A 27,132-nucleotide genomic window follows, 5' to 3' on the forward strand; every position below is an offset into this window, starting at 1 on the left:
TTGTAATATAATAAGGTTATGCAGTCTCAAGGGAAAGGCAAGTCTCTCAACGTTCACCGCTAAGCTTCCCTTGCCATTTTAGGGCATCGGCTTCCCTGATTGGCCAAGCTTTGCAAGCCCGCTGACTACATACAATATAGTGCGCCTAGTAAGGACTCCCTTCTCCAAAGACGTGATGGTCAGTCGATGGCAAATAACAAAAAAAGCTCGAGGCACAAGCTTTCTTGTGGTTTTCTCCCATAGCTGGGAAAGAATCCAGAAAGGTACTATTTTTACAGTACAAGACTCAACAAGGGCCCCCAGTGGCCCGGCGTGTTAGATGTTGCGCTGGGCACTGCGCCTGGACGGACTGGACGGACTAAAGAGAGCCTACCATGCAGCCGTTACAGTCGGACACAAGGTCTACTCCTTCGGAGGGAAGGGGACCTTCATGGACACGGGACAGATAGACGTACATGTCTTCAACACAGTGTCTTTGTGCTGGGTGAAGTTGCCCCCGGTGACAAGCGGAACAGGAGAGCGTCCTCCCGAGGTTCCCTCCATGCGCTACGGCCACACAGCTGTGCTGATACAGGATAACGTCTACATCTGGGGGGGAGTGGTGAACACTCGTCCCTGCAACGGGCTTCACAGATTTGAAGTCAACACCCACGGATGGTCCAAGCCCGAGGTTCCCGCCGGGACGGTTCCGGAGGCGCGGTACGGCCACTCGGCCTGTGTCTTGGGGACGGTCATGTATGTTTTTGGAGGATACAACATGCGGACCGGACACTCTAACGACATGTACAAGTTGGACACCGGCACAATGGTCTGGTCTTTGATCAACACCAGAAACACTCCGGCTTCACAGTATCACTCTGCCACCGTCATCGGGACTAAGATGTTTGTGTTTGGGGGCCACGGGAGGGACGTGGACCACAATAACAACATCAGAGTGTTCGACACGGAGACCAACCGCTGGCAGAGCACAGTCGCACAGCCTCTTCTTCCGGAAGGACGCGAGGGTCATTCGGCCTTCGCCTACAATGGAGAGCTCTACATATTTGGCGGCCGCAACTTTCGGCTGCATCGGACCTTCAACGACCTGTGGAAATTCAATCCAGAGACCTTCTCCTGGAAGATGTTTAAAGCCAAGGGGAAATACCCGTGCTGGATATCCAGGATGTGCTCTTGCATGGTGGGAGAACGGATGATGCTCTTTGGAGGCTACAGGTACATATACACACCCATTACAGTGGATGGTGAGGACTTTACAGATAAAGAGGATGAATATGTGTACGACGCAGAGGTGTCTGACTTATACATCTTAGACCCCAATCCTAGTCTGAAGACGTTATGCAAGCTAGCAGTTATTCAGTACAATCTGGGGCAGTCGGGACTCCCGTACAACATCAGGTGGGAACTGGCAGCCATGACTACCAAAGGCAATTGATGAGAATAAGTTCCAGGCAATGGAACAGAAAACAAGGAATGACACAGGCTTGTTATACCAGCTAGCGGCAAGCTAACCCAAAGGCAACATTGTCTGCCTTACTTTCATTGCTTTCAAGGCGAAAAACAAACCGTGTCACTCTCTGCCTTTCAAATATACAGGTATTCAAGGCACAAAAGTACCATATGTCACTGCTATGTGCTAACAGCCAAACGCCGGCGGAATCAATAGTTTAAAACTCTGTAAAGGGAATTAACATGATATGCTTACATCAACAAGTGTTGTCCGTATCTACTTCCTTGGCCAACTTTGTTTGGGCTGGCTCCTTATGATCACGGCAGCAGAAGCTGTCTGCTCGACATGATTTTGATCAGATGCGGCAGAGAAGAGAGAACGCCATTTGTCAGTCATCATAATGCTGTATCCAGTCACTCAGTACAGTGATGTCGCAACACCGCTGTCCGCCTCAGAGTATTGTGGACTCCCTATTGGCTTAAAGGATAGCCAAAGGGGCTCGTTGCAGCGAGTGAATATAGACCAGCTCTGGAAGCAAGTTGGTAAAGAGAGAAAAGGACTGCAAAGGGGTGGAGATGTTTAAACGATATTTCACTTTCAAACATGTTTGGGGTCATGAGTTTTAACCATGATAGATTCTTCAAAAACACCAGTCCTTTGGTTCTGTTGACTGATATCGTCCTTCTAGAAAGTGAGGAGGCTGTTGTTTCAATAACTTTTTTCAATATTTAATGTTTTCGTTTTATATTTTTTCATTTTCAAAGATTTATGAGAAAAGTAATTGAAAGAACACGGCCACCTCACACCATAGGAGGACGATATCTGTCACCAGAACCAAGGACGGATGTTTTTAATGAATCTCACCTTGTTAAAATTGAGTTTGAAGTTACAATGGATAAAATATCTAAATACTGAATCAAGCAACTTAAATTACTGTCTGTGGTTCTCACTCACAGAAGCCTGAGTAGACGTTAAAATCACCCAAACATGTTTGAAAGTGAAATAATATGCAATGAAAAGGGTTGAGACTCACAGGATTACACATTATAGACAACATATATAAACACATAGGCCTATATATATATATATATTGTTCTAGGACTGAGAACTTTTATGCCAGCTAAAGTGAACCTGTTTTTTGTTAACCTTGTTAAGTTATCTGGGTTGAAATTGAAAATAGTTACCAGTATCTACTGTTCAATGGACACTTGACATCACAATATGTAATTTAAATGGTAAGACGTTAAATGGTTAATTTCCTTGCGACTCTCGTCAGTTCAACCACACTTGCAATTTCCCAGAATTGCACCTTTCTCGTTTTATTTTATGTTAGTCGCATTTAACGGGTGAAAGCATTTGTCTGTGACCCCCCCCCCCAAAAAAAATTTTAAAAAAAATCAACTTTATTTGAACTGGGGACCCCCACCCTGAGAAGCACTTAGAATGTAGGAGTTGAGGTGTTCAGTTTCCGGTTCGTAAGATAAATATTGTGAAAATACATGTTCTCACGAGGCATTATGAGCTTGTAGATCAGCTACGTTTTTGCCTCTTATTATTTTATGGCCAATGTTTGATACGTTTTTATAGTATAGTTTGTTAATTACTTTTGCTCCAGTAATGGTCGTTATCCTTTTCTTTCTTTTTGATGTATTAAAAAGTAAAACTTAAAAGTCCTTGTCACATCACTGTCATCTGGGACTCCACTTTGAGAACCACTGTTCTAGTCTATGGTAATAACTACTCTCTCTTAACCTTTTTAACAACATTTTTGTTTTAACCAAACAATATCATGTATTACAGAACTTTTGTACTAAATGTACCTACATAATGATAATAACATTAATAATAGTAATAATAATAATAATATTGCAATGACATGGGTTTCTGTCATACCAATCACTTTGTTTTCATGAGCAAATTTTTGTTTGTAAAGTCGCACACACAGAACACCAAACCCTCTCAACTCAAAAGAGAACTAACACACGCACGCACGCACGCACGCACACACACACACTAAGAAAAGAACGATAAAGGATGTACACATGCAGTGGTTTCCAAACTATTTCGCTCGCATTGTGACACGTTGTGCGCTTGAAGATCTGATATGTTCACTACTTCTTGAGTAGTGAATTTTGATTTGATTCGAATTTCTTTGATTTATAATTTTTTTATTCCTGAAATTCTCTTTCTTTTACATTTCCGAAATTATTCAGCTTTTTTTCTGCACTCTGTCGAGGTGCCAACGTGCGCCTTGTGCACAAGTAGGCCATGAGGTGCGCTCATGGAAAAATGGATTTTGATTATCGCGATAATATCGTAAATTTAGCGATTTCTTTGCTCACAATAATCGTGATATGAAATTCTCATATCGTCCCATGCCTGGTCACAGTGTGTGACCCCGTACTCCTCCACCTGACCTGACAGAATTAGGAGGAAGAGGAGGAGGAAGCAATGACGCGGGGATGGGTGGGTGTGGAACGCGCTACACTCTAAAAAGAACCCCAGCCAAGAGAGAGAAAGAGAGAGAGAGAGAGAGAGAGAGAGAGAGAGAGAGAGAGAGAGAGAGAGCCTGCAGAGGGTTTATGGCCGGATGGAGGGGGGGTACCTACTGCTGTGAGGGGAGGGAGTTCCTTTGCATCTAAAGCAGTGGTTCCCAAACCTTTTAGCTCAAGACACAAAAAGAGAAATGTGATGATGTCTGTCTACTATAGTGGAAAATAGCAGTTTTGTGACAAGTTTCGAGTTTTGTCTACGGCCTGTAGATCTACTATTTTCAGTACTTCTTAAAAGTTGTATTATTTATTAATTTTTTTATTCATGGGATTTATTTGATATCTTTTTTAAGGAAATTCAGTTGAATAAATATTTGAAATTGCTTTTTAATTTCTTTGATTTCTTTTGTAAAAATTACGTATTCAGTATGAGTTCTTTTTTTGGAGTAAACAAAGAAGGGGGAAAAAGGGATATTAAAAATATACATAAAAATCGCTCCGCAGGTTTTTCCCGGTCTTTCGGAAAACCAAAGAACAGGAGCGCTGAAGAACAACCCAACAAACCGTTCATCTGTCAAATGAGAGGGACCGTTCATAAAGCAGCTCTGTCTCTCAGAGGGACAACAGCTTTGGTGGTCACTCAGCTCAAAACCCAAAGGACGCTTGAGAACACCCAGTCACAGAACACTGTATGTAATCACAATGTCAAGGACCCCCTTAGCTGAGAGAGAGAGAGAGAACAAGGACCCCCTGATGAAGCAGAGACACCCACCACTACAGAGCCTATTTTTCACAGATCGCTTCATAGACTTGTTTGACAGCACTATCATTGGTGTTGCCCCCTAGCCTGGCCAGCCAGCCTCATGCTGTGCATTCACTCACTCCTTCCTTCCCACAATATACTGTAAGTCTGGACTTTGGGCTAAATAGGCAGCTTGAAAAGTGGGCGGGAGTACTTGCCTTGACAGACAGACTCCTCTAACCAATCAGCATAGCAAAACATCTCTCAGTCAGTCGGAGGAACAGCAAACAAACACATATTTTCGGCCGATGAACTCCGCTAGCGCATACTCCTGTTCCTTTTTAATTGTTGTAATTGATTCCAACTCTGAAATAACTTCACTTATTGCTTGTTTTATTGTTTCAGCGTTAACTGTTACACTTGTTGCATCGCGATGGCAGCCATGTTGTTTTGAAAATGCTGCAGCAAGCATCTACGTCACCATCTACACATGGACCAATCAGGGGAAACTTTTCACTCGCTGTGCGGACAGCAGTTGAAACGCAGTCACTGATTGGCCCCGATCAGAAAATGACCGGGGCCAACTTCTCATACTTGGTGCCTATGAAGTCCAGACCTCACACTGTGTGAAGGAGGAATGAGTGAACACAGGATGAGGGATGGCCTGCCAGGCTAGTTGCCCCCTGCTCTACACCCCATATATCTCTTTGCCAATCTACCAGTACCAGCTCACTCACAACCCTATTGTTTGCTCCCAGAATAAGGATGCTGGGGTTCGTGTGGTCATCATTTCTCTTTTATGGTTGAATGTTTTCTGAACGGGCAGCAGCAGCAGCTGGGAGGGCAGAGGGCGTCGCTCGCGCTTGGCTCGGCTCGGCAGGGGGGGGCTCGTTTGGCTCGTCCCCCCCCCCCCCCCCCCCCAGCAGAAAACACTCTCCCCCGTCTGAAGACCACCGGCTTTACCAACATCACAGGAGGTCGGAGTTCAAGTTCAATGACCCCCAATTCAGGGGGCGTCGCACCAAATTCTGGGCCCTGGGTACAAGGATTCACTGTGTTCTTTTCTGCTTTAACTTCATGTGCGGCACTATTTTTTTTTTAATCATGAAAAAAGTCGTTGAAGGTTTTTTGAAAAACCTATGTTTCTATGTCAGTGGTGTCTCAAACTTCTTCATGTGAAGGAAATGATATTTATTTGGCCATGGACCCCCATCTCAAAATATTTAATTCCAGGGACCCCCCAGAAGCAAAATTTGAGTTACAAATGTTCGCTTAAAAAATACATATATTCAGATTTGCATACATTTTCACGACTTTCCAAAAATAGCAGATCTACAAGCTCGCAGTGAGCTACATCTGCTATTTTTCAATAGCTAAAGTATAAAATAATTGAGGCCCCTCCACCTTGGGCCCTAGTAACTCAGTCCCACTTTTACCCCCCTGTTGTGACACCCCTGAAACCCCCCCCCCCACACACACACGGCAGGGGAGGCTCCTCCACTGGTCCTTACGGACAACAATACGGAACAAAAGACCAGTCTGTGTGTGTGTGTGTGTGTGTGTGTGTGTGTGTGTGTGTGTGTGTGTGTGTGTGTGTGTGTGTGAGTGTGTGTGTGCCTGAGCGTGTGTGTGTGTGTGTGTGTGTGTGTATCTGAGCGTGTGTGTGTAGAAGTATGTGAGTTGACAGCGAGGTCATGGTGGCTGCTGGGTGCAACTTGCATCGATGGTACCAGCAGTGATCCTCTCATCGGTCCAGCCTTAAAAGAGAGACCTCAGGATTGTTGGCTGGTCTCTGGAGGGCCACTACACCGCTTCCCTGATCCTACACCGCTTCCCTGATCCTCCACTTCCAAACACAACAACTACTAGAGCAGCGACCCTGTCGCCACTGTCTGCGTGCAAGAATGAAATATGGGCTACTGTGAGATCATGTCCTTTGTTTTCAAAGTACCAAAAACAGGTATGCCAGGTAAAGATGATGTGAATTTGCCAAACTCACAAAGACCAATTAAGAAGCTAGCCTTCTATGGCAGGGTCTGTTTGTGCCTGTGTGCACGTGTGCGTGAGTGCGTGCGTGCGTGCGTGCGTGTATCCGGACTTCCGGAGCTAATCTCACAAACCAGTGGACAGATCAGCTCCAAACTTTGCATGCACGCTGCCTATTGGCTGCAGAATAATTATTTTCACACATATATATTTAATTTTAGTTTTATAACAGAAGTCAATGGGTCTGTTAAATAAAACAGTAATGGACATTATGGCATCAGCCTGAGAGATGTTTTCCCCCTCGTGTGTCTCACCGTAGGGCAGTGTGCATATTGTTAATGTTGGTCAGAAAGCTCTTATCTCCATTTAGTGCGGTATGCTATGTATTCCCGTAGGATTTCTTTGCTAAAATTGATTTTTTGCTGTTTTGGCTTCTATATGGACCAAACTATCAGAAAATGACGGGGGTCAAATTTTCAGACCCCTCCCTCATTTCCTGGGGGCGGGTCACTTCAGTTTTGGCCCTATTCAGCTATGTATCCCCAATTTTCCATAGGTTTGTTTGATAATATTGATTTGTTTGCTGTTTTGGCTTCTTTAGGAACCAAACTATCAGAAAATAACGGGGTTCAAATGTTCAGACCCCTCCCTCATTTCCTAGGGGTAGGTCACTTCAGTTTTGGCCCTATTTGGCTATGTATTCCCAATTTCCCCATAGGATCTTTTTGCTAAAATTGATTTGTTTTCTGTTTTGGCTTCTATCCACAAGTTTCCCCGGGAGTTTACTGGAGACTATCAGGACCAAACTTCCGGGTTTAACAGCAGACATACAAGCTCACGTTGCGTCGCAGATGCAACCCATTGTGAGCTTGTAAATCGGCGGCGGAAGCTCGGTGCAGACGTCTGCGCAATGCACTATGGGGCGTTGGAAACTCGTGGATAGGGACCAAACTATCAGAAAATATTGGTATTAAAATGTTCAGGCCCCTCCCTCATTTCCTGGGGGCGGGTCACTTCAGTTTTGGCCTTATTCGGCTATGTATTCCCATAGGATCTTTTTGCTAAAATAGATATTTTTGGCAGTTTTGGCTTCTATGGGGACCAAACTATCAGAAAATGACAGGGTTAACATTTTCATACCCTTCCCTCATTTCCTGGGGGGGTCACTTCAGTTTTGGCCCTATTTGGATATGTATCCCTATATAGGATTTTATTTGGCTAAAATGTTTCTGTTTTGGCTGGAACAAACCATCACAAAATGATGGGGTTCAAATGATCAGACCCCTTCATCATTTCACTTCAGTTTTGGCCATATTCAGCTATGTATTCCCATAGGATTATTTTGCTCAAATTGATTTCTTTTGGCTTCTATAGGGACTATCAGAAAATTACATGGTTTAAATTTTAAGACTGATATCCTGGATGGATGGGGTAGCATTTACCTCAGGCCTGTTTTTATTCTTGTCAAATACAGGATCTATTCATCATCACTGTTTCTATGCTCTCCCTTATACTGTTGGCACACACAGTCTCCAGTGCCATAACACTTGCAGAGAGGAGTGCAAGACAGGTGATTGTTGAGCAGCTGCACTGTCCCTTGCAACCTGCTTTGCAGACACATTTGATGAGCTCAAGTACTGCCTTTAGAACAGGTAGGGCAAGACTCCTATCTGGAACTTACCCTCCTCTCTCTGAATTACATCAATTCTCTTCAATTGGTGGAAGCTCTACTCAGGGCTCAGGGCAATCTGTGTAAGGTGACCAAACACATTATGTCTCTCAAGGCACCAGCAGAGGCAAGGACCTGATTAGGAATCAGAGTATTAGCCTCTTCATGTGTGCACCTCCTCAAAATGTCCCTTGATGAAGGTATCATATATGACAACGAGCATGAAAGAACTGTCCCTTGAGAAATAATCAAGTAGTCCCTGGCCTAACACACATGTCAACTTCTCCTTGGTTGATCAAGCAGTCAAGAGTTCCTTGATGGACATAGTGAGCTTCATCTCTGGATGAAGACTTTGTATTCTACAGATTTAGTTGCCCTCTTCTACCGAGTCTTATTTTTTAATGACTGATCCATATACCTATCAAAGACAACTCGACCCTCAACATAGCCAGCCATCATCGTTATGATGCTTTTATTGAATGTATCTTGAAGATCTTACAGCTTCAGCATGCTTGGTGTCTTTTTCATGTTCTGAAGAACACCCATGGCCATCAACTATAAGAACTTTGACAGAATAAACTTCCTCCATCAGATCATGCCATGGGACACCTGGAAGATCTTCCTACAGGGGTCTGAAAATGTGAACCCTGTCATTTTCTGATAGTTTGGTCCCAATAGATCAGCAAAAAAAATATCTATTTTAGCAAAAGGATCCTATGGGGATACATAGCCGAATAGGGCCAAAACTGAAGTGACCCTCCCCCAGGAAATGAGGGAGGGGTCTGAAAATTTGTCAATTTTAGCACAAAAATCCTACGGGAGCTGTTTTTTGGACATAACAAACCGCACTAATTCTCCATATTCTAACTTTTGTTTTTGTATTTCGTAAATCAAGGCCCTGCCTTACTTGATCATAACACTACAGCGTCACACAAAAGCATCAAAAGTAGCAGATCTACAAGCCTGAAACGCAGCGCAAAGCGACTCGTTTGGAGCTTGTAGATCTGCTACTTTCGACGTTTGAATCCTGAAAGGTAAACAGTTTTGGACATAATGAGGTTTCCATCCGACAGACAACGTGTAACCTTATAGCACTGAAAACAAACAACCTTCAGCTCCCTCAGAGGGTCAACGATACAGCGCTTATTATGAATATTCTGTGGCTTTAATCCACACCAAGCTCTGAAACCCAAGGCGGGAGAAAAATAAAACAAATATGCACTGGGGCAGACGGGTGTGTGTGTGTGTGTGTGTGTGTGTGTGTGTGTGTGTGTGTGTGTGTGTGTGTGTGTGTGTGTGTGTGTGTGTGTGTGTGTGTGTGTGTGTGTGTGTGTGTGTGTGTGTGTGTGTTAGTGTGCACATGTCTGTGCATTGCAAATATGCATATACTATGCAAGTATGCAGTGTATGCTGTGTGTTTGTCTTTCTATGTGTGCATGAGTATGCACGTGCGTTTTACAGGCTAATGACCCTTTAGCTGAGGACCCCCTAAGGGTCCTGGATGCCCCGTTGAAGACCCCTGATTTAGACAAATACCCACACTTTTCTTAGAGGACACATGGGTGAATGGGTGACAGTCAAAGGCGATCCAATGGACAAACAGCGATACACGGGCAAACAATAAGGTCCGCAACACAACGCTTTCGAACCTGTTGGATCTTCTTCAGGATTTTCAAAATTTCCTTCAGAAGATCCAACCATTCGTCATCTGGCACAGGGAGGAGTCCTGTGCAGGCCCTCTCATTCACCCCCGGCAGCGAAAGTCGTCAATCTCAGGCCGCCCGCCCTGCGCGACACCCTCAGCACCTCCTAAATGGACAGGGTCTTGTTTATGCCACCGTCCCGCTTTGTGCAGAGCAGCCATAAAGAGAGATGAGACACGGGAAAAGAAGGTACAGGCACTAAAAAAAACTGTTTCCGCCCAGTGAATCCCATTCAGACCCTGGGGTCTGGCAGGGGGACGGAGGGACCCCCAGCGACCCCTGCCAGGCCATGACATAAACACTAGCAGACAAAGGAGATCTTGGGGGGGAGGGAGGGGGGCTCTGAGTCTGAGCAAGATCCAAGTCTGTAAAAGAGGCTTGCTGTAACACAGTGGTTCTCAACCTGTGGGTCGGTACCCAAATTATTTTGGGGGGTCCCCAGATGATTAACTTAATGTTAAACATTGTTTTCTCACTTAACAGTAAACAAACCAACATAAAGTTTAAGTATATAGAGGGTATCTGCACATTTATAAAGTGACAATTTAAGGACTTTTTAAAACATCTAAAATGACAGATTAAACATTGGCCAAATTGTCAATATTAGAGGCAGAGATTGTGAAAATAGCAGATCTACATGCTCGTTGCGAGGCGTGAGCATGTTGCGAGGCGTGAGCATGTAGATCTGCTATTTTCACAATAGAACTTGTTAAACATGTAGAAATGTAATGCCTCAACTCTTAGTGCTCGTCAGGGTGTGTGTGTGTGTGTGTGGGGGGGGGGGTCCCCAAGTAAAAATACATTTATTTAGGGGGTCACGGCCTGAAAATGTTGAGAACCACTGCTGTAACATGTGTTACACCAGTACGGTACAGACCCCGGCCAGGTTTACATATAGCCGATGAAAAGTAGCATTTTATATAATAGGTTATATTTGTATTTAACTGTACATGAGTGAAAGATTCCTTTTTATTTTATAAAATTCGTATTGTGGGGGAAAGCTTTGGCAGAAAACAGCAGATCAACAAGCTCACGACAAGCTTGTCGATCTGCTTTTTTCAGCAAAAGCTTTCCCCACAATAACAGAAAACACACACACACACACACACACACACACACACACACACACACACACACACACACACACACACACACTCATTCTAGCATAGAGCCCTGAGGGACTTCGCTTAAGTGGTTAACAGGAGGAGCAGCAGGTGTAAGAGCTGAATGGAAACAGAAGCTTTCCTCTCCTCCACACAGAGATAAAGGGTTCAACTCAGCTGTGCCACAAGGCTCCATCACAAGACACCACTGACTGACAACTGACAACAAAGGAGATTTTACAGGCAGCACACACGCACGCACGCACGCGCGCGCGCGCGCACACACACACACACACACACACACACACACACACACACACACACACACACACACACGCGCGCGCGCACCAAGATGACATCATGTCAGATATAAATTACAGATGAGGTGGACATTTTTAATTATTCAACAACAATTGGGGAAGCAAGGGGAACCTCAGGAACTCCGAATCTGCGTAAAATGCGCAAAAGGAGCCCTTAAAACTTAACAGCAGGCAGCAGCACAACAGGACTTTCTACTGGAGAGAGAGACTCATTTATTTAACAGTAGCAGCACATGTGCGTTCCTCAAACCGGAGCCAAGATTAGGCTGCTACAGTGCTACTTAAAGCCCCGGGTGTAGATTAGCCAACCGCCTCCCCGGGTCCTCCTCTACGCAGCGTTACGCACCATGTGTGGCAGCAGCAGTGGCAGGCAGTTCGCCCTAAAAGAAGTGTTGTTTTATTTCAATGGGATTTGGACACACAACGCGCAGTGTCCACACTGGACGATCCTGGAGGTAACCATGGAGAAGCTGCCTGTTTGTCCCCCTCACCCCCCCCCCCCCCCCTCCCACCATGCATGCACCCTCCATGGGCGGCGGGCCATTCATTTATAGGGATCCACTGAATCTATATTTAGGGCTTTGCAATTTTTATTAGCTTGCTCAAGAGGGGGATTTTCTTTTTCTTTTTTTTCTTTTTGGCACGGCGCGAAAAGAAATTAGCTGTGGCTCAAACACTTTTAATCGTTTTCTTACGGTGCTTTACAGAAGCTGTCGGTCGTAATTGATGAGGAGGGGAGCGATAATAAATAGATTGTTACCCTTTTGATTCTCTCTTCATTATTAATGCACTGTCGTCGCTTGCTTGGTGATTAGGAGGACCAAATAAACTCCTTTTAACCAGAGCGCCATCAATCTAACAAACGTGCCACCAAAAACGTTGACATTTCTTGTCTCAGAAAGTGAGAAAGCACAGCTCTTGTCTTGTGTCTGACAAAATATATAAAAAAATAAAGACATTAAACCTGTGTTATAAATAAAAAATAAAGTATTGATGAATTGAATACCCTAGGCAGGACCACAATGGAAACGACATGCTCCTAGCCTTGAGCGTTTGGGTTTCCTTTTAACAATCATTGTAAAATCATACCGCAGGCTACTGTTCACAGACTGTTAAAAGTGTTCAATGGTTTAAAAAAGACATGACAAAACAAAACAAAACAAAACAAAACACCTGTTGTTACTTGTTACAAAGAGAACTTACCGAACACCTTGTGGAGGTGGGCTTCTTTCTGCCCAGATGAGACCACCGATAAACTCCTTCTTCTCTCCGGGGAGAAGAGATTCATTCAGCTGGAGCTCCTTCTCATCATCGATGCGATGCTTGTTGCATGACGTCCGATTAAAAACAAAATATAATCCGTTATCGCCTCCTCGTCGCCAGCAGCCTGTCTCTCTCTATACTAGTGAACAACAACATCGGCGACAACACAGTGCGTGCAGCTAACGGTCATCTAACGGTCCTCCTGAATGGAATAACGGAGCGCGTCCTCCTCTCCGGTCCGGGTTGATCCTCTGATAATAACTTTATTCCAACAACATGCAGCCTGCAGGCGAGTCTTTTTTACGCGCTGCTGTGGTCCCGGTGGTGTGCAGAGTCTGCAGAACATGTGGGCTTCACTCTGCTGTCTGTCTGTCTGTCTGTCTGTCTGTCTGTCTGTCTGTCTGTCTGTCTGTCTGTCTGTCTGTCTGTCTGTCTGTCTGAACAGACACTGTGGGGGTCCGCCTACTGCATACTGTTGCCTTTAGAAGTCCTCCCCAGACTCCCCAGTCAGTTTTAATGACACAACAAGATGTGTTAATCCTCCTTTGAAAACCTCCTCGAGGAGCTTCTGCACGGTGGTGTCCTGGCGGGCAGCGCCACCCTGCGGGCCATCGAGGTATAGCCTATAGGACGCCACATTTGGTATGGGTCAGTCGGTCAGACCTCTCTGAATGTGTTGTTATTATAGACCTATTGTTGTTATAATGCAATATTAGGCCTATTCAATGAACGTAGGCTAATAATATCTATTTGTGTTAAGTATAGCCAAGAATGTGGGGCGCCCGCCGCCCGCTGAACTAGCGGTCCAGCCAGGGTCAGGCGCATAGCCAGGCCCACAAAGATAGGCTCCTCTGATGGCTGACAGCGTGTCGTGGGTTCGAATCCCGACGACGACCTTTGCTGCATGTCACTCCCCATCTCTCTCCCCATTTCCTGTCAAAATAAATAATCATCATAAATGATATGGCTTTTATTTGTTGTTGATAGGACTGTATAGACTCTATACTGTCCTATCAGCAAATAAAAGCCATATAATTATTTATGATGATTATTTTTTTTTTAGGATTAAAAGGTAGGGTCAATGATTTTCTTTGGTTAAAAATAAAAAGAGTGTTAAATAGCTTCTGATCGTAGGCTACTCATTGCTATAGGCCTACAGAGTGTTTGTTCAGTAACAGAGTCTCAGTGTCTCTGCAGCTCTTTATTAAACAGAATATTTATGTTCAGGTCAGGATACATATTTTATCCTCTGAACTCAGACAGGACAGAGATTAATTGATGACACAAAGAAAAATGAGCAGATAAATATGGAACAGGAGCAGCTGGGGCTGCACTATAAAAAAAAACTGAAGATGATAAATGGGTAGGCCTATACTATCTCCTGATTGGCTGAAATAGTGTCACCTACTGTACCTGAAAATGTATTTCCTGTTTATTAAAGAGCTTGAGAGACATGGACATAGATATATATAATATATATCTATGGACATGGAGACCTCTGAACACACTGTAACAATTATTAATATCATTATATCAGAATGCTTAACCAAAAGAAATACGCTACCTTTAGTTTATGGTCGGAGAATGCAGTACGAGTAGCATAAATTAAATTAATGTAGCCATAATATGTCTGGCTGTTTACTTTGTTTTGGGATTAAATTCAACTGTAGGCCTAAAATGCAAGGGCAATTTTTAATAAAATACCAAAGTCCAAGACAAGTGTAGCCTAGCCTACTGTGTTCCTCCTCAGGAAAAGCCAGTGTGTCCATCACGGTGTCGCCTCCTACGCAGATACAAGTCCAATATTCCCTTCCCTTCCCGCCATAGTTGTCTTTGAAGCACCGCACATTAACTAATAGTTAATAGGCAAAGGGAAAGTAGGTCCAGTGAATACAGTAGGCCTACCAGTTAATAATACAGTCTCCCTCTTGGTTTCTGGTAGGCCAGTTTCTTGTCTTGTCGAATTCTTCTTTCAGTTCGTCGTCTTCATTTCTCTGTTCTTGTCTGTGTTTGTGTTTCAGCTTCCCTGCTTTCCTAATGACTGCACCTGTGGGCCAGATTACTATACTCTATGCTTGTGAGAGGAATAAACAAGTCAACATAGGAAAGCAAACAATTCAATAAATAAGCAGACTTCACAACACTAGTACACTGTGCTGTGTCGAATACTATACTAACCAAAATAATATGCATAAATTGCTCCAGTAACTAAACTACAACTCGGTTTACTTGATCATAATTGACCATTTTTACATCCTTGCTATCCAGCGCCATCTAGTGGTTCACCAAACCATTCTCTACGTCATCACGTTGCCATTGTGTTGACGTGGCGTGAGCGTCGGCTCATCAAAGGTAAGAGTCCAGATCCCATCTCCCGAAAGCTCGCTTGGTTGTCCAGGGCAACAACAGTCCATTGGCCGGTTTGGTTGCCACGCTACCGATGAGCCAATCACAGAGCTCAATCACGGACTGCCATGACCTGTGGGCTATGGGATGCAGACGTCAAGCAGAGAGACAGCAGTAGCTAGCAGGTAGGCTAGGCTAACCAAGGTAAGCCCGGAGGGAGCAGAATGGAGGCTTTAACTCTGGACAACAACTGAATTATTCATCGTTTCTTCACAGGTAAAACCTGAAACATTTACCGCTGCTCGCATGGACAATTTAAAAAGAGATAAATGATGTTAAACACGTAAAACGCGTTAATGTTTGCTACGAGCCAACAACAAAAAGTAACGCTAGCCATCATCGCTAGCCGAGCCGAGCTAACGTCAGTGAAGTGGTGTAACTGAACTGTCCTTCTGACAGCTGGCTTTACTCACACTGTGTTAGATTTTATGCCATTTATATCATACATCAGGGGTCTTCAACATGTTCAGGACAAGGACCCCTTAGCTGAGAGAGAGATAAAGCAGGGACCCCCACATATTGTATAAAACTGTGCTGCAGATTTTCATCAACTTGTTTGACAGCACTGTCATCACTATGTAATTCATGATAATGTGCTTTTTTAGACATTTAACACGTTGATACTTAGTACATTTGACCTTTCTCTCTGTATTTGGTCTGATCTTATTTTCTACACCAAACCTATTTGCCAAAAATAGCTGTTGAGAACTTGTAGATCAGCTATTTTTGATTACGATGGACAGAAGTTAGAATGGTTGTTTAATTACGGCACATTTTGTTTCTAGAGGCTGGAGTAGAAGACAGTCTCAGCTTTTCAAACAGTACCTTGAGTGTTAAAGTTGGTTATTTGTTTAATCATTGTTTGTGTGAATTGTTATGACGGTGAATTGTTTTTGTTAAATGAAACGTAAAAGCGTTCTGTAAGTCCATTTTCTGTAAGGTTCCATTTTTTTGCCATGCTCAGAATTTGTTGCATTTTCTAGATCTAGCTTGGGAGATTATTAAAGGCACAGGGGTGAGGAGCATATACTGTTACACGTCCTACTTTGTGTGACACCATACTGTCCATACCTTGTTTTATTTTTTAGTATAGTATTAGTATTTAACAGCAAAGCATCTCCACTTCTGTGAAACATAAATCCATTCCCTCCTTCTGTGTCACACATACTGTTAAATAATGTCTCTTCTCTGTCACACTGTATTTAAATTATGGGTATCTATTCTAACTATCAGAAGATTTGAGACTGAAGAATAACTAAAGTCCACCTCTTCTGCTGCACAAACAGGAGAGCTAAGATAAGATTGCATACTTTTACTGATGACTCTGGCCCCCACCTTGATAAGTAGAGGTACTTTTACTGGCCCAGCTGCTATCTTCAGTGTATGTAACAGTAACACATGTCTCTATTCAACTAGACCAGCCAGGGGTCTTCAACAGGGGGTCCGAGATCCCAAGGGGGTCCTCAGTTACTACAGGGGGGCCGCCAAATCTTTGTGTGATAGGATATATCTTTCTTGAATTAACCACTTGAACCCTAGAATCCCTATTATGAGGTGAACAAAAATAGATCTATAATCTTGGCTATTTTGGAGGTTTGGTGTAGGGGTGAAAAGAGCAGACCAAGTACAGAGTGAAAGGTCAAGTTTGTCTGAAAATGGCATGCATATTAACATGAATTTACCATGAAATAAAAATCATTAACTTACACAACCGATAGTGCTGTCAAAACAAGTCTATGAAGCTACAGTATCTGTCTCAGCTAAGGGTTCCCTGAACTAGACAGAATATACTTTGGCTGATGTGACAGGTTATGTCTTATGTGTCTTGTATAGAATATGAGTTAAAACTAAAAGACAAATCAAATCATGTGGATTTAGGCATCCACATTGGAACAAGTGTGGCTTCAATTATGTGGATCTCATACTTTGAGGTCGGTTGTCTTGACGTCTAAGACGCATCTTTGATGTATGACTACATATTGTGGCAACTTTTCAGCCTAACCCAAGCATATTGTCTTCCACTATAAAATACAAAAGTTGAATTTAAGCAGTGTGCTGCATGGAAAATAGTGGAGGTACACTTCTGTGGCCTACTGGCAACGTGTAAACAATGTTTGGCACAATAATTGGTCCAGTAGTTTTAAAGAGTAGCTCGGAACACATTGAGCCTTTTTTAAACCGCTAGCCTCCTGCAGAACCCCACCGTAAAAGCACACCTCTAGATGGACAGGTGCTGCAGAGAGGACCATTGACCAACTATTACTCTGCTTGTCACACATTTATTTGGAATGGGTGTGGAACAACATGTTGGTACACAGGCATGCCTTTAGTAGCTTGAACTTGGTCTGTGTTCCTGTTCCCAATAAATACATTTTTGCCAGGATAGTAGGCTGTGCAGGAGTCCTTAAAGTCTTCAAAAAGGCGTTTGCCTCCTGTTCTTTCTTTTACTCAGGTTTACTCGGTTCTCTCCCCTCAGGGCAGAACAAACATGATGAGGACTAATAAATAACATCATGACTTTCCATGTGGAGCTCTGACTTCATGTGGCGTCAGAAGTATCACTTACCCTACCTTTTTAAGTCGTTTATTGGTTCTAAATACCAGTTTCAAAATATGTTCGATGAATTGCCCAGCCATAACCATGCTTGTTTTTACACTGACTGAGAATTCAGAGGAATGAAGTCTCGCTGCCAGAGGCAACAGTTGTGTAATGAGAGCCTTTCTTCTCTCTTCCCCCAGGAGAGTGAAGACAACGACGATGGCCAGCAGAAACTACGCCTTCCAGTTGGCCACCACGGTGCAGCCTGCCAACGGCGGCCACGCCTACCTGTTTGGGAGCAGCAACAACAACGCGTCGGAGAATGACCTGTCGGAGGAGGACGGCGAGAGCTGCGAGCTGCGGCCGCGCGGCAGGGAGCGCATGCGGAGGAGCACCTCCAGGGAGAGGATGGACGACATCGTCTACCTGGCCAGGGACGTCCAGGAGGGGGAGACACTGAACACCATCGCTCTGCAGTACCACTGCTCCGTAAGGCCATTTAACCTACTGTAACCTAACCCTAACAGCATCGCTCTGCAGTACCACTGCTCTGTAAGGCCATTTAACCTACTGTAACCTAACCCTAACTAGGCCTGTCCTCTAAAAATCGACGAATCGACGCGTCGTTTTAAGCCCCCGGAATCGACGCCAATTGTTTGAGTCGAGCCGTCAAAAATATATAATTTTTTTTATCACACCAGTATACTGTGGTGCGGTATGAGAGCGCTGGACTGTGACTGTCATGTAATTCTTATTGAGTCCATACTTCCTACTACTTGTAAACTAGACTTAAAAATAAAATCAGTTCACGTGACTTGAAAGTTGCCTTGATCATATAACAGGGAGCTCTTATTTTGAAGTAACCGATTGGAGAGGAAATGCGTAGACGAGTTGTTATTCTACTTGAGAGCTGGCCAAAGAAGCAGCAGAGCCAGCGCGATGCGCTTTCACTTTCACTGCCGTGGTGGTTGGACTCAGGCTGAGGAATAGCGACGGGCGAACTGTTTTATTTTTATTATCTCGCACCAGATCGGCAACATAGCTCTTTTGATACAGCAGCGCTGTGCTCTTGAGAAAATACAACTTGTGGAAATAATACACGACATGCTGTCAAAGAGATGCATTATTCTCTCCTCCGTTGTTCTACTCTGCTCCACAATTCACAATTACGCACGGCAAATTACGCACGGCTGGACGCAATCTTATCGTCATTAATGTCCAGTGTCCACCGCTATCATGTCTCAATATGCACGGTAGTTCATGGATCTAATTCACTTTAAAGGCTTAAAACATATTGCTGTTTTATTGTATTACGTTGACGTGGTTTAAAAGCTTAAAGCACCACTTTTTTTTCTTTTTTTTTCTCTTTTTTTTACATAAACGATTCGTCGACGCGTCGGATTAACCCCCGCGACTCGAATCGACTTGATAATTCCTGCGTCGAGGACAGCCCTAACCCTAACCAGTACCACTGCTCTGTAAGGCCATTTAACCTACTACCCAGGGGGCAAACCAGCCTTTTTTTAGGAAACCTGCATTTGCCCCGACATACAAAGTTGTCCACCAGAAATATTATCTATGACCCAGTAGGATCACAACCTATATGGACAACCCGGTCAATTTGTACAACAAAGTCCCAATATGGCCGCCTCAATATTACCCCCTATTAGTTTTAATGGGGGGTGAATAGGGCAAAATTTTAAACTGAGGGATATTTCCACGAAACTTCACAGGTTGATCAATGGTATACATATGAACATTTTTTGTATTGAAAGTTTCCATGAAATCCAATATGGCCGCCACAATATGGCCGCCATAATGTAAGGACCCAGAAAATAGGTTTTTCTGAACCAGATGAGCTAGAAACGCAAACTTGGTGTCTATTTCATGGTGTCTGACCATGGGAGACTCAATGGAATAGCTAATTTTATTATTGGGTGTGTCTGGACCTTTATTGTGCATATTTGCAAGATGGTGGACTCCCAAAATAGAGCTTTAACATAATTTCTACCATGATTGTTGACTGCTTTTGCAAATACAAGCAATATGAATCCATTTGCTAAGATTTATGGCACAGAAGGGACTTATACCTGTATTATTCTTGAGTTTGCATGTTGTCAAAATGGCTGTAAACGAGATATTATATTTCCTGTCCGATTCTACTGTATGTAGTTGTAGCAATGACTTCAGATAAAATCAGAGACCAAAACAATGTGTCTTAGAAATTATTTTTTAATAAAAAATAAATAAAAAAGAGAGAGATTATCTCAATGAAATGAATGCAACTGCCTTTTTGGGTCTTTCACACATAGACATGCACATTGCACATGCTTTCCAACAACTTCAGCTTCAGGGAAATTATAATGAACACATGATTAAAACAGGCGGCATTATAATGCAAATAATTGCTAGTCACTATCACTGTCATGTGTACCTATCCTGCTGCATCTTGTCTCCAGTCCTTGGCAACGACACCCCAAGTAGCATGCAATTCCCTTCTTCGCACATGAACAGTTTTTCTGGCAGCCTTTGATACAGCTACATGATATTGGCTTGTCCATTGATATAGGCCAGGCTGGCTCTGTAGATGGACAGGGGACTGCCTTCCCATCACTGAGAGACCATCCATATTCAGTGAAGCAAGGGATGTCTGGCTTCGCGATGTGTGCAGTTTTATCTATTATGGCTGCTAGAGCAGCTCTTTTCAGGTGTAGGCCAAAGGCATTTTCTGTAGGTGGCAGCAGCTTCAACAGGGTTGATCGGTTATTTAGGAACTTGTACACTCTAAGCTTTGCCAGGTCAAAGTCCTCCGAATGGTCAGCTTTTGATGCATATACAGCTATTGTGAGGTCTCTAGCCTGATTCTTGACATCCTCTGAGAGGGAATAAGAGGAATTTTCACCAAACTCCTGAAGTGCAGGGAGATCTAGACCCATGCTGGTCTTGAACCATGCCTTCTTTCCAGTGAAAAGGGGATAGCTGGTGGTATCTCTGCCACTCAGGCTGTGAATAAAGGGCAGGGCATGACACTGTGCGAGTCCAAGGGCTGAGACCATGTGATGGATCGGAAGATATGCATCCTGCTCTGTTCTCACCCACAGCTCTGGAAGGTCTAGGAGGTGGGTGGCAGCATGATATAGGCACATGATGATGATGTCTGTGTCATTAGCATGGATGACAACTCTGTCAACTTTGTGAGCCTGGACACTGTAGATGGTGTGTAGAATTAGCCTTGTGTCGGCCTCCTGTTGTGTTGACTCTAGTGCAGGGACATCAACAACACACCCCTCCTTGATCACCACACTCCTTGTCTCTTCTTTAAATCCTCCACTCAGGTAAAGATGGGTTGTACCAAGAGCAGACTTAAGTGTCATTTTGACAGCATTCTTCACAGAGGAATCTTAGAAGGTTTGCTTTGTTTTCAGAGACAGCAAAAAACTCTGCCCTGCCCTTTATTCACAACCTGAGTGGCAGAGATACCACCAGCTATCCCTTTTTCACTGGAAAGAAGGCATGGTTCAAGACCAGCATGGGTCTAGATCTCCCTGCACTTCAGAAGTTTGGTGAAAATTCCTCTTATTCCCTCTCAGAGGATGTCAAGAATCAGGCTAGAGACCTCACAATAGCTGTATATGCATCAAAAGCTGACCATTCGGAGGACTTTGACCTGGCAAAGCTGAGAGTGTACAAGTTCCTAAATAACCGATCAACCCTGTTGAAGCTGCTGCCACCTACAGAAAATGCCTTTGGCCTGCACCTGAAAAGAGCTGCTCTAGCAGCCATAATAGATAAAACTGCACACATCGCGAAGCCAGACATCCCTTGCTTGACTGAATATGGATGGTCTCTCAGTGATGGGAAGGCAGTCCCCTGTCCATCTACAGAGCCAGCCTGGCCTATATCAATGGACAAGGCAATATCATGTAGCTGTATCAAAGGCTGCCAGAAAAACTGTTCATGTGCGAAGAAGGGAATTGCATGCTACTTGGGGTGTCGTTGCCAAGGACTGGAGACAAGAGGCAGCAGGATAGGTACACATGACAGTGATAGTGACTAGCAATTATTTGCATTATAATGCAGCCTGTTTTAATCATGTGTTCATTATAATTTCCCTGAAGCTGAAGTTGTTGGAAAGCATGTGCATGTCTATGTGTGAAAGACCCAAAAAGGCAGTTGCATTCATTTCATTGAGATAATCTCTCTCTTTTTTTCTTTTTTTTTAATCAAAAAATAATTTCTAAGATACATTGTTTTGGTCTCTGATTTTATCTGAAGTCATTGCTACAACTACATACAGTAGAATCGGACAGGAAATATAATATCTTGTTTACAGCCATTTTGACAACATGCAAACTCAAGAATAATACAGGTATAAGTCCCTTCTGTGCCATAAATCTTAGCAAATGGATTCATATTGCTTGTATTTGCAAAAGCAGTCAACAATCATGGTAGAAATTATGTTAAAGCTCTATTTTGGGAGTCCACCATCTTGCAAATATGCACGATAAAGGTCCAGACACACCCAATAATAAAATTAGCTATTCCATTGAGTCTCCCATGGTCAGACAACATGAAATAGACACCAAGTTTGCGTTTCTAGCTCATCTGGTTCAGAAGTTAGAGGCAAAACCTATTTTCTGGGTCCTTACATTATGGCGGCCATATTGTGGCGGCCATATTGGATTTCATGGAAACTTTCAATACAAAAAATGTTCATATGTATACCATTGATCAACCTGTGAAGTTTCGTGGAAATATCCCTCAGTTTAAAATTTTGCCCTATTCACCCCCCATTAAAACTAATAGGGGGTAATATTGAGGCGGCCATATTGGGACTTTGTTGTACAAATTGACCGGGTTGTCCATATAGGTTGTGATCCTACTGGGTCATAGATAATATTTCTGGTGGACAACTTTGTATGTCGGGGCAAATGCAGCACACCTTCCTTTGCCCCCTGGGTATACTGTAACCTAACCCTAACCAGTACCACTGCTCTGTAAGTAACCTAACCCTAACCAGTACCACTGCTCTGTAAGTAACCTAACCCTAACCAGTACCACTGCTCTGTAAGTAACCTAACCCCCCTAACCAGTACCACTGCTCTGTAAGTAACCTAACCCCCCTAACCAGTACCACTGTTCTGTAAGTAACCTAACCTAACCAGTACCACTGCTCTGTAAGTAACCTAACCCTAACCAGTACCACTGCTCTGTAAGTAACCTAACCCTAACCAGTACCACTGTTCTGTAAGTAACCTAACCCTAACCCTAATCAGTACCACTGCTCTGTAAGTAACCTAACCCTAACAGCATCTCTCTGCAGTACCACTGCTCCTAAGGCCCAAAATGTTGCCCGATTTTAAGAGGGAAATCTATGAAAAGAAGCCCAAAAGAAAGCGACTATAAGGCCATGTGAGCACTTTAAATAAACTCAGCACAAAAAGAAAGGAAACTTGACTTCGGTCCATTTTATCTCCCCTTTAATAATACATTATATCTCCCCTTTAATAATACCAATTTGTATTGTAAATGCCAGCAGAACAGTATTGCAAGCCATTTTGGTCGGTGCTACCCACACGTTTGGCTGTGTAGCTAAACATTTTAACACCACAAATCTGGTACGGGGATCCCTGGCACAAAGTATTTTTTAGATTGGGGGGGGGGGATTTGTTAGACTTAAAAAAATATATATGTTTCTTTAACTTATATATTTCTTTAGTAACCTTGGATTTCTTTGAAAATGTCATATGCAATTAGTTTATGTAATACATAACACATTGCGTAACACTCACCACTGCTACATGGACAAGGTGTGTCTGTGACTCTATGCGTGTTCATACTTTGTGTGGCAGAAATGTAAATACTGGCATAAACCTCTCACAGTGTTGCTGCGCTGGACAACCTGTTTTTATACTGTTAAAGGAGTAGTTCACCCAACCATGACTTCAATCCATTACACATCCCACCGCATGAAGCCTTGAATTCATGGAGGTTTGTTCTTGTCACTTTTCCCCAGGTTGGGGGCATGCATGCAAGTGGCTAGATGTGTACTTTTAGACACAATAAGCACATTCCCAAGATGCACCACAATCTTTCATGGGCAGATGTGACTTATGGGGGCTGGTGTAAATAGTAACAAAGAAATTGACGGCTTATTGTGTCTAAATACATATTTAGTCACTTGTACGCATGCCCCCACCCACTGAAATCCAAATACTAAAATCGCTAAAACAATAGAAAGCATTACATGAAAACATTTTAACACTCATCTTTTCTTTTCTCTAATTAGAAATCTAAAATATGAACTCTTGTTGTAAAAAAAACAAAGTTTTCCTTTAAATGAAGCACTTGGGATGAAACCTAAAAGGGGAAAACCACCCATTTTCAATATTGAACTAATTTATGTCAGGAGTTGGATTGGAGGATTGATTTTGGGGTTTGTTTTGCAAAGTACACTGGTGTGATGTCATCACAGACAGTGTACTTTGCAATACAAACCCCCAAAATAAATGGGTTAAAATAAATGGGTTAAATTAACAGGACTTTGTTGTGATGAAACACTCAGGGTTCCCACGGTCATGAAATTCCTGGAAATATTTTGAAATTAGAAAAATATTTTTCCAGTACTGGAAACGTTTTGGAATTGATCAAGGGTCCTGGAAGGTCCTGGAAAAAAATAGCTATGCATTGTCTTTTGTTATTGATTTTTTTAAAACCTCTGACAAATTAAACATTGGCCAAATTGTCAAACATTAGAGGCAGAAATTGTGAAAATAGCCGATCTACATGCTCACAACGCACGTTGTGAGCATGTAGATCTGCTATTTTCACAGTAGAAACATGTTATACAAAATTCCTCAACTCTTAGTGCTCGTCAGGGTGGGGGGTCCCCAGTTAAAATATGATTATTTCGGGGGTCACAGCCTGAAAAGGTTGAGAACCACTGCCATACACTACCTGTCTGTGGGCATTGCGCATAGGAGAAAGCGACTTGTTATTGAGCTGAATTGTTATATAGTCCTGGAAATTGGGTTAAATATTCTGGAAAAGTTTTAGAAATTAATTGGTAAAAATGTGTGTGAACCCTGAACACTAAACTGCCTGGTCCGTCACCTCTCTCTTAGGTGGCCGACATCAAGCGAGCCAACAACCTGCTGACCGAGCAGGACTTCTTCGCCCTGCGCTCCGTCAAGATCCCCGTCAAGCGCTTCAGCGTCCTCACCGAGACGTACGGCGCCGCTGCCGCCGCCTCCCCCCTCCAGTCCGCCTCCCCCTCCAGCGGGCGCCGTGTGCCCCCGGTGGCGCCCTGCCCCGTGGCGGCCACCATCGCCGCCTCCTCCTCCTCCTCCCTCCCCATGGAGTCGTCCACGGACTCCTCGTCCTCCACGGACAGCGTGGAGGGCTTCCTCCTGGAGAAGGACAAGGACATCGAGCAGCTGGTCAAGTCCACGGCCGGCCCGTCGCGGAGCGGCCTGAACGAGGTGGTCTCCTCGCTGACCCTCCAGCAGGGGGTGGAGGTGGAGTACAAGGCGGCCCCCAGGAAGGACCCGTACTACGGGGCGGACTGGGGCATGCGCTGGTGGACGGCCGTGGCCATCATGGTGGTGGTGGGCGTGGTCACGCCCGTCTTTTACCTGCTGTACTACGAGGTGCTGGTGAGGGCCGACGTCAGCCACCACGGGGGCGGCGGCGGCGTCGTTGTGCCCCCCCCGCCCCACGGAGGGGCGGAGGAGGTCCTCCACACGCTGGGGCCGCCGGGACACCAAGGGGGGGACGCAGGGAACCACGCCACGCCGGGACGTACGCTCAACGGAGCAGAGCCACATCGGGGACATCGAAGCGAGAAGGAGCAACAACGACTACAAAACAAGGACACATAGCGAATAACGACAACGACCACATAAATAGACTTATGCTTGTCGAGGACTGGACAGCACCAGTCTGAACCGGAAAATAGTCCTGTGGTCTGGTTTTTCAGAGCACGTTTTTTTTTTTTTACTTTTACAACAAACAAAAAAAAAACAATGCTACAAGCGGTCTTGCTAATAGTCACTTCATAGAGGGAACACAACTAGGGTTATGACCTGGGAAGAACTAGCATTGCAGGACCAGAATCACTTCTATCACATTCGGAACACTTTCCATAAGCGGTTTTATCTCCTGTGTGGACCGGAATTCACGTCTGCCATGCGATTGCACTACCAGTGGTTCTCAAACTTGTATTTAAAGGACCGCCCTAAGTGTACAAATGGAATGAAATGGACCCTTATGGCAGTGTTTCTCAACCTTTTTTCTGCATGGGCACACTTTTCATGTCCCAAGAATCCATGGTCACACCAACATAATACGGGGGTGTAAATATCGTCACTGTCGGGCAGAAAACTTGTATCTCCAAGTTTCAAATTTGTACGCTTCTTCGCAAAGTAAAGCCCTGCTTCATCATACAAGGCTGTCGCACAACAGTAGTGAAAACAGCAGATCTACAAGCACACAACGCCTCGCACCGCGAGGCGTTGTGTGCTTGTAGATCGACTGTTTTCACTACTTTAAATCATTTTTAAAATGATAAATACAATACTGGCTTTCAAGCAGTTTCAACGGGCACACTTGACCCTTCTCAGGGGCACAAAGGTCCCCAGGCACAGTGGTTGAGAAACACTGCCTTATGTGGGTCCATTTGGTTTCATTTGTACACTCTCAGAGTTAAAGACCTGTAAGGGTCCACTTGGAACCCCCAATAGGAATCACTAAAGGGAAACGTTAAGAAATCAGACCGTAAAGAGGGAATCGTTAAAGAACCGGATTCGTTAAAATCCTAATGGATCCTAATGGATCCCAGCCCTAAACACAACCTGTGTTTTTTAAAGGTTTTTGGAGACCAGGAATAAAGACTAAATTCACTTAGTGGATGATCTTTTTAAAGTCCTTTTTACTCAGTGGGAACCAGTTGTAATATAATTTGTTTTTGCCATACAAGATGTTGAGTAGATTATTTAGATCTAATAATGTTTTTTCTGACAAATTGCTGCCACTGTTTTATTGATGAGAATATACTTTATAGATTAACTATAATTTATTTGAAGGTGTCTCTTTTACTTACACTATCAGTATTGGAAGTTATTATCAATTAAGTTATATTTGCATAATTTTCTCAAGTTACTTCTGGAATATATCTTATTTTATTTTTTTGCCTGCCTGCCTCCTTGAGACCACAGTTTATGAATAGGAAACACGGTGAGGAAATGGGAAGTACACAATAATTCCCACAAACAATCACTTCATCAAACCTCTGTGAAACGTTAAGACTTTTATTAATTATAGTACATGATCTTTTTCTTCTGGGACAAAAACAGAACATTGACAGTATGTGCCTTTTCAACCTGTGGAAGTGCTTTTAACAGGCTGGAAAATAAATAAGTCTATTTTGAATAAATTATTCTTGCTCAGGCTCCCTCTCTTACA

General features: G+C 43.7%; 2 protein-coding genes across 2 annotated transcripts; both read left to right on the forward strand.

The window, feature by feature from the left end:
• Window positions 1-319: 319 nt before the first annotated feature.
• LOC308295795 (kelch domain-containing protein 3-like) lies at window positions 320-14,806 on the forward strand (the record flags this gene model as incomplete). Its single annotated transcript, XM_080738841.1, has 3 exons — window positions 320-1,288; window positions 13,291-13,341; window positions 14,747-14,806. 3 exons carry the CDS (start codon window positions 320-322, stop codon window positions 14,804-14,806), a joined length of 1,080 nt encoding a protein of 359 aa, XP_080594967.1.
• Window positions 14,807-15,253: 447 nt separating this feature from the next.
• lysmd3 (LysM, putative peptidoglycan-binding, domain containing 3) lies at window positions 15,254-26,119 on the forward strand. Its single transcript, XM_080739035.1, has 3 exons — window positions 15,254-15,347; window positions 17,871-18,159; window positions 24,795-26,119. Exons 2-3 carry the CDS (start codon window positions 17,890-17,892, stop codon window positions 25,548-25,550), a joined length of 1,026 nt encoding a protein of 341 aa, XP_080595161.1. The 5' UTR covers window positions 15,254-15,347; window positions 17,871-17,889; the 3' UTR covers window positions 25,551-26,119.
• Window positions 26,120-27,132: the final 1,013 nt, after the last annotated feature.

The sequence above is a fragment of the Nannobrachium achirus genome (genome assembly GCF_963921795.1).
Source record: "Nannobrachium achirus genome assembly, chromosome: 12".
Classification (NCBI taxonomy): domain Eukaryota; kingdom Metazoa; phylum Chordata; class Actinopteri; order Myctophiformes; family Myctophidae; genus Nannobrachium; species Nannobrachium achirus.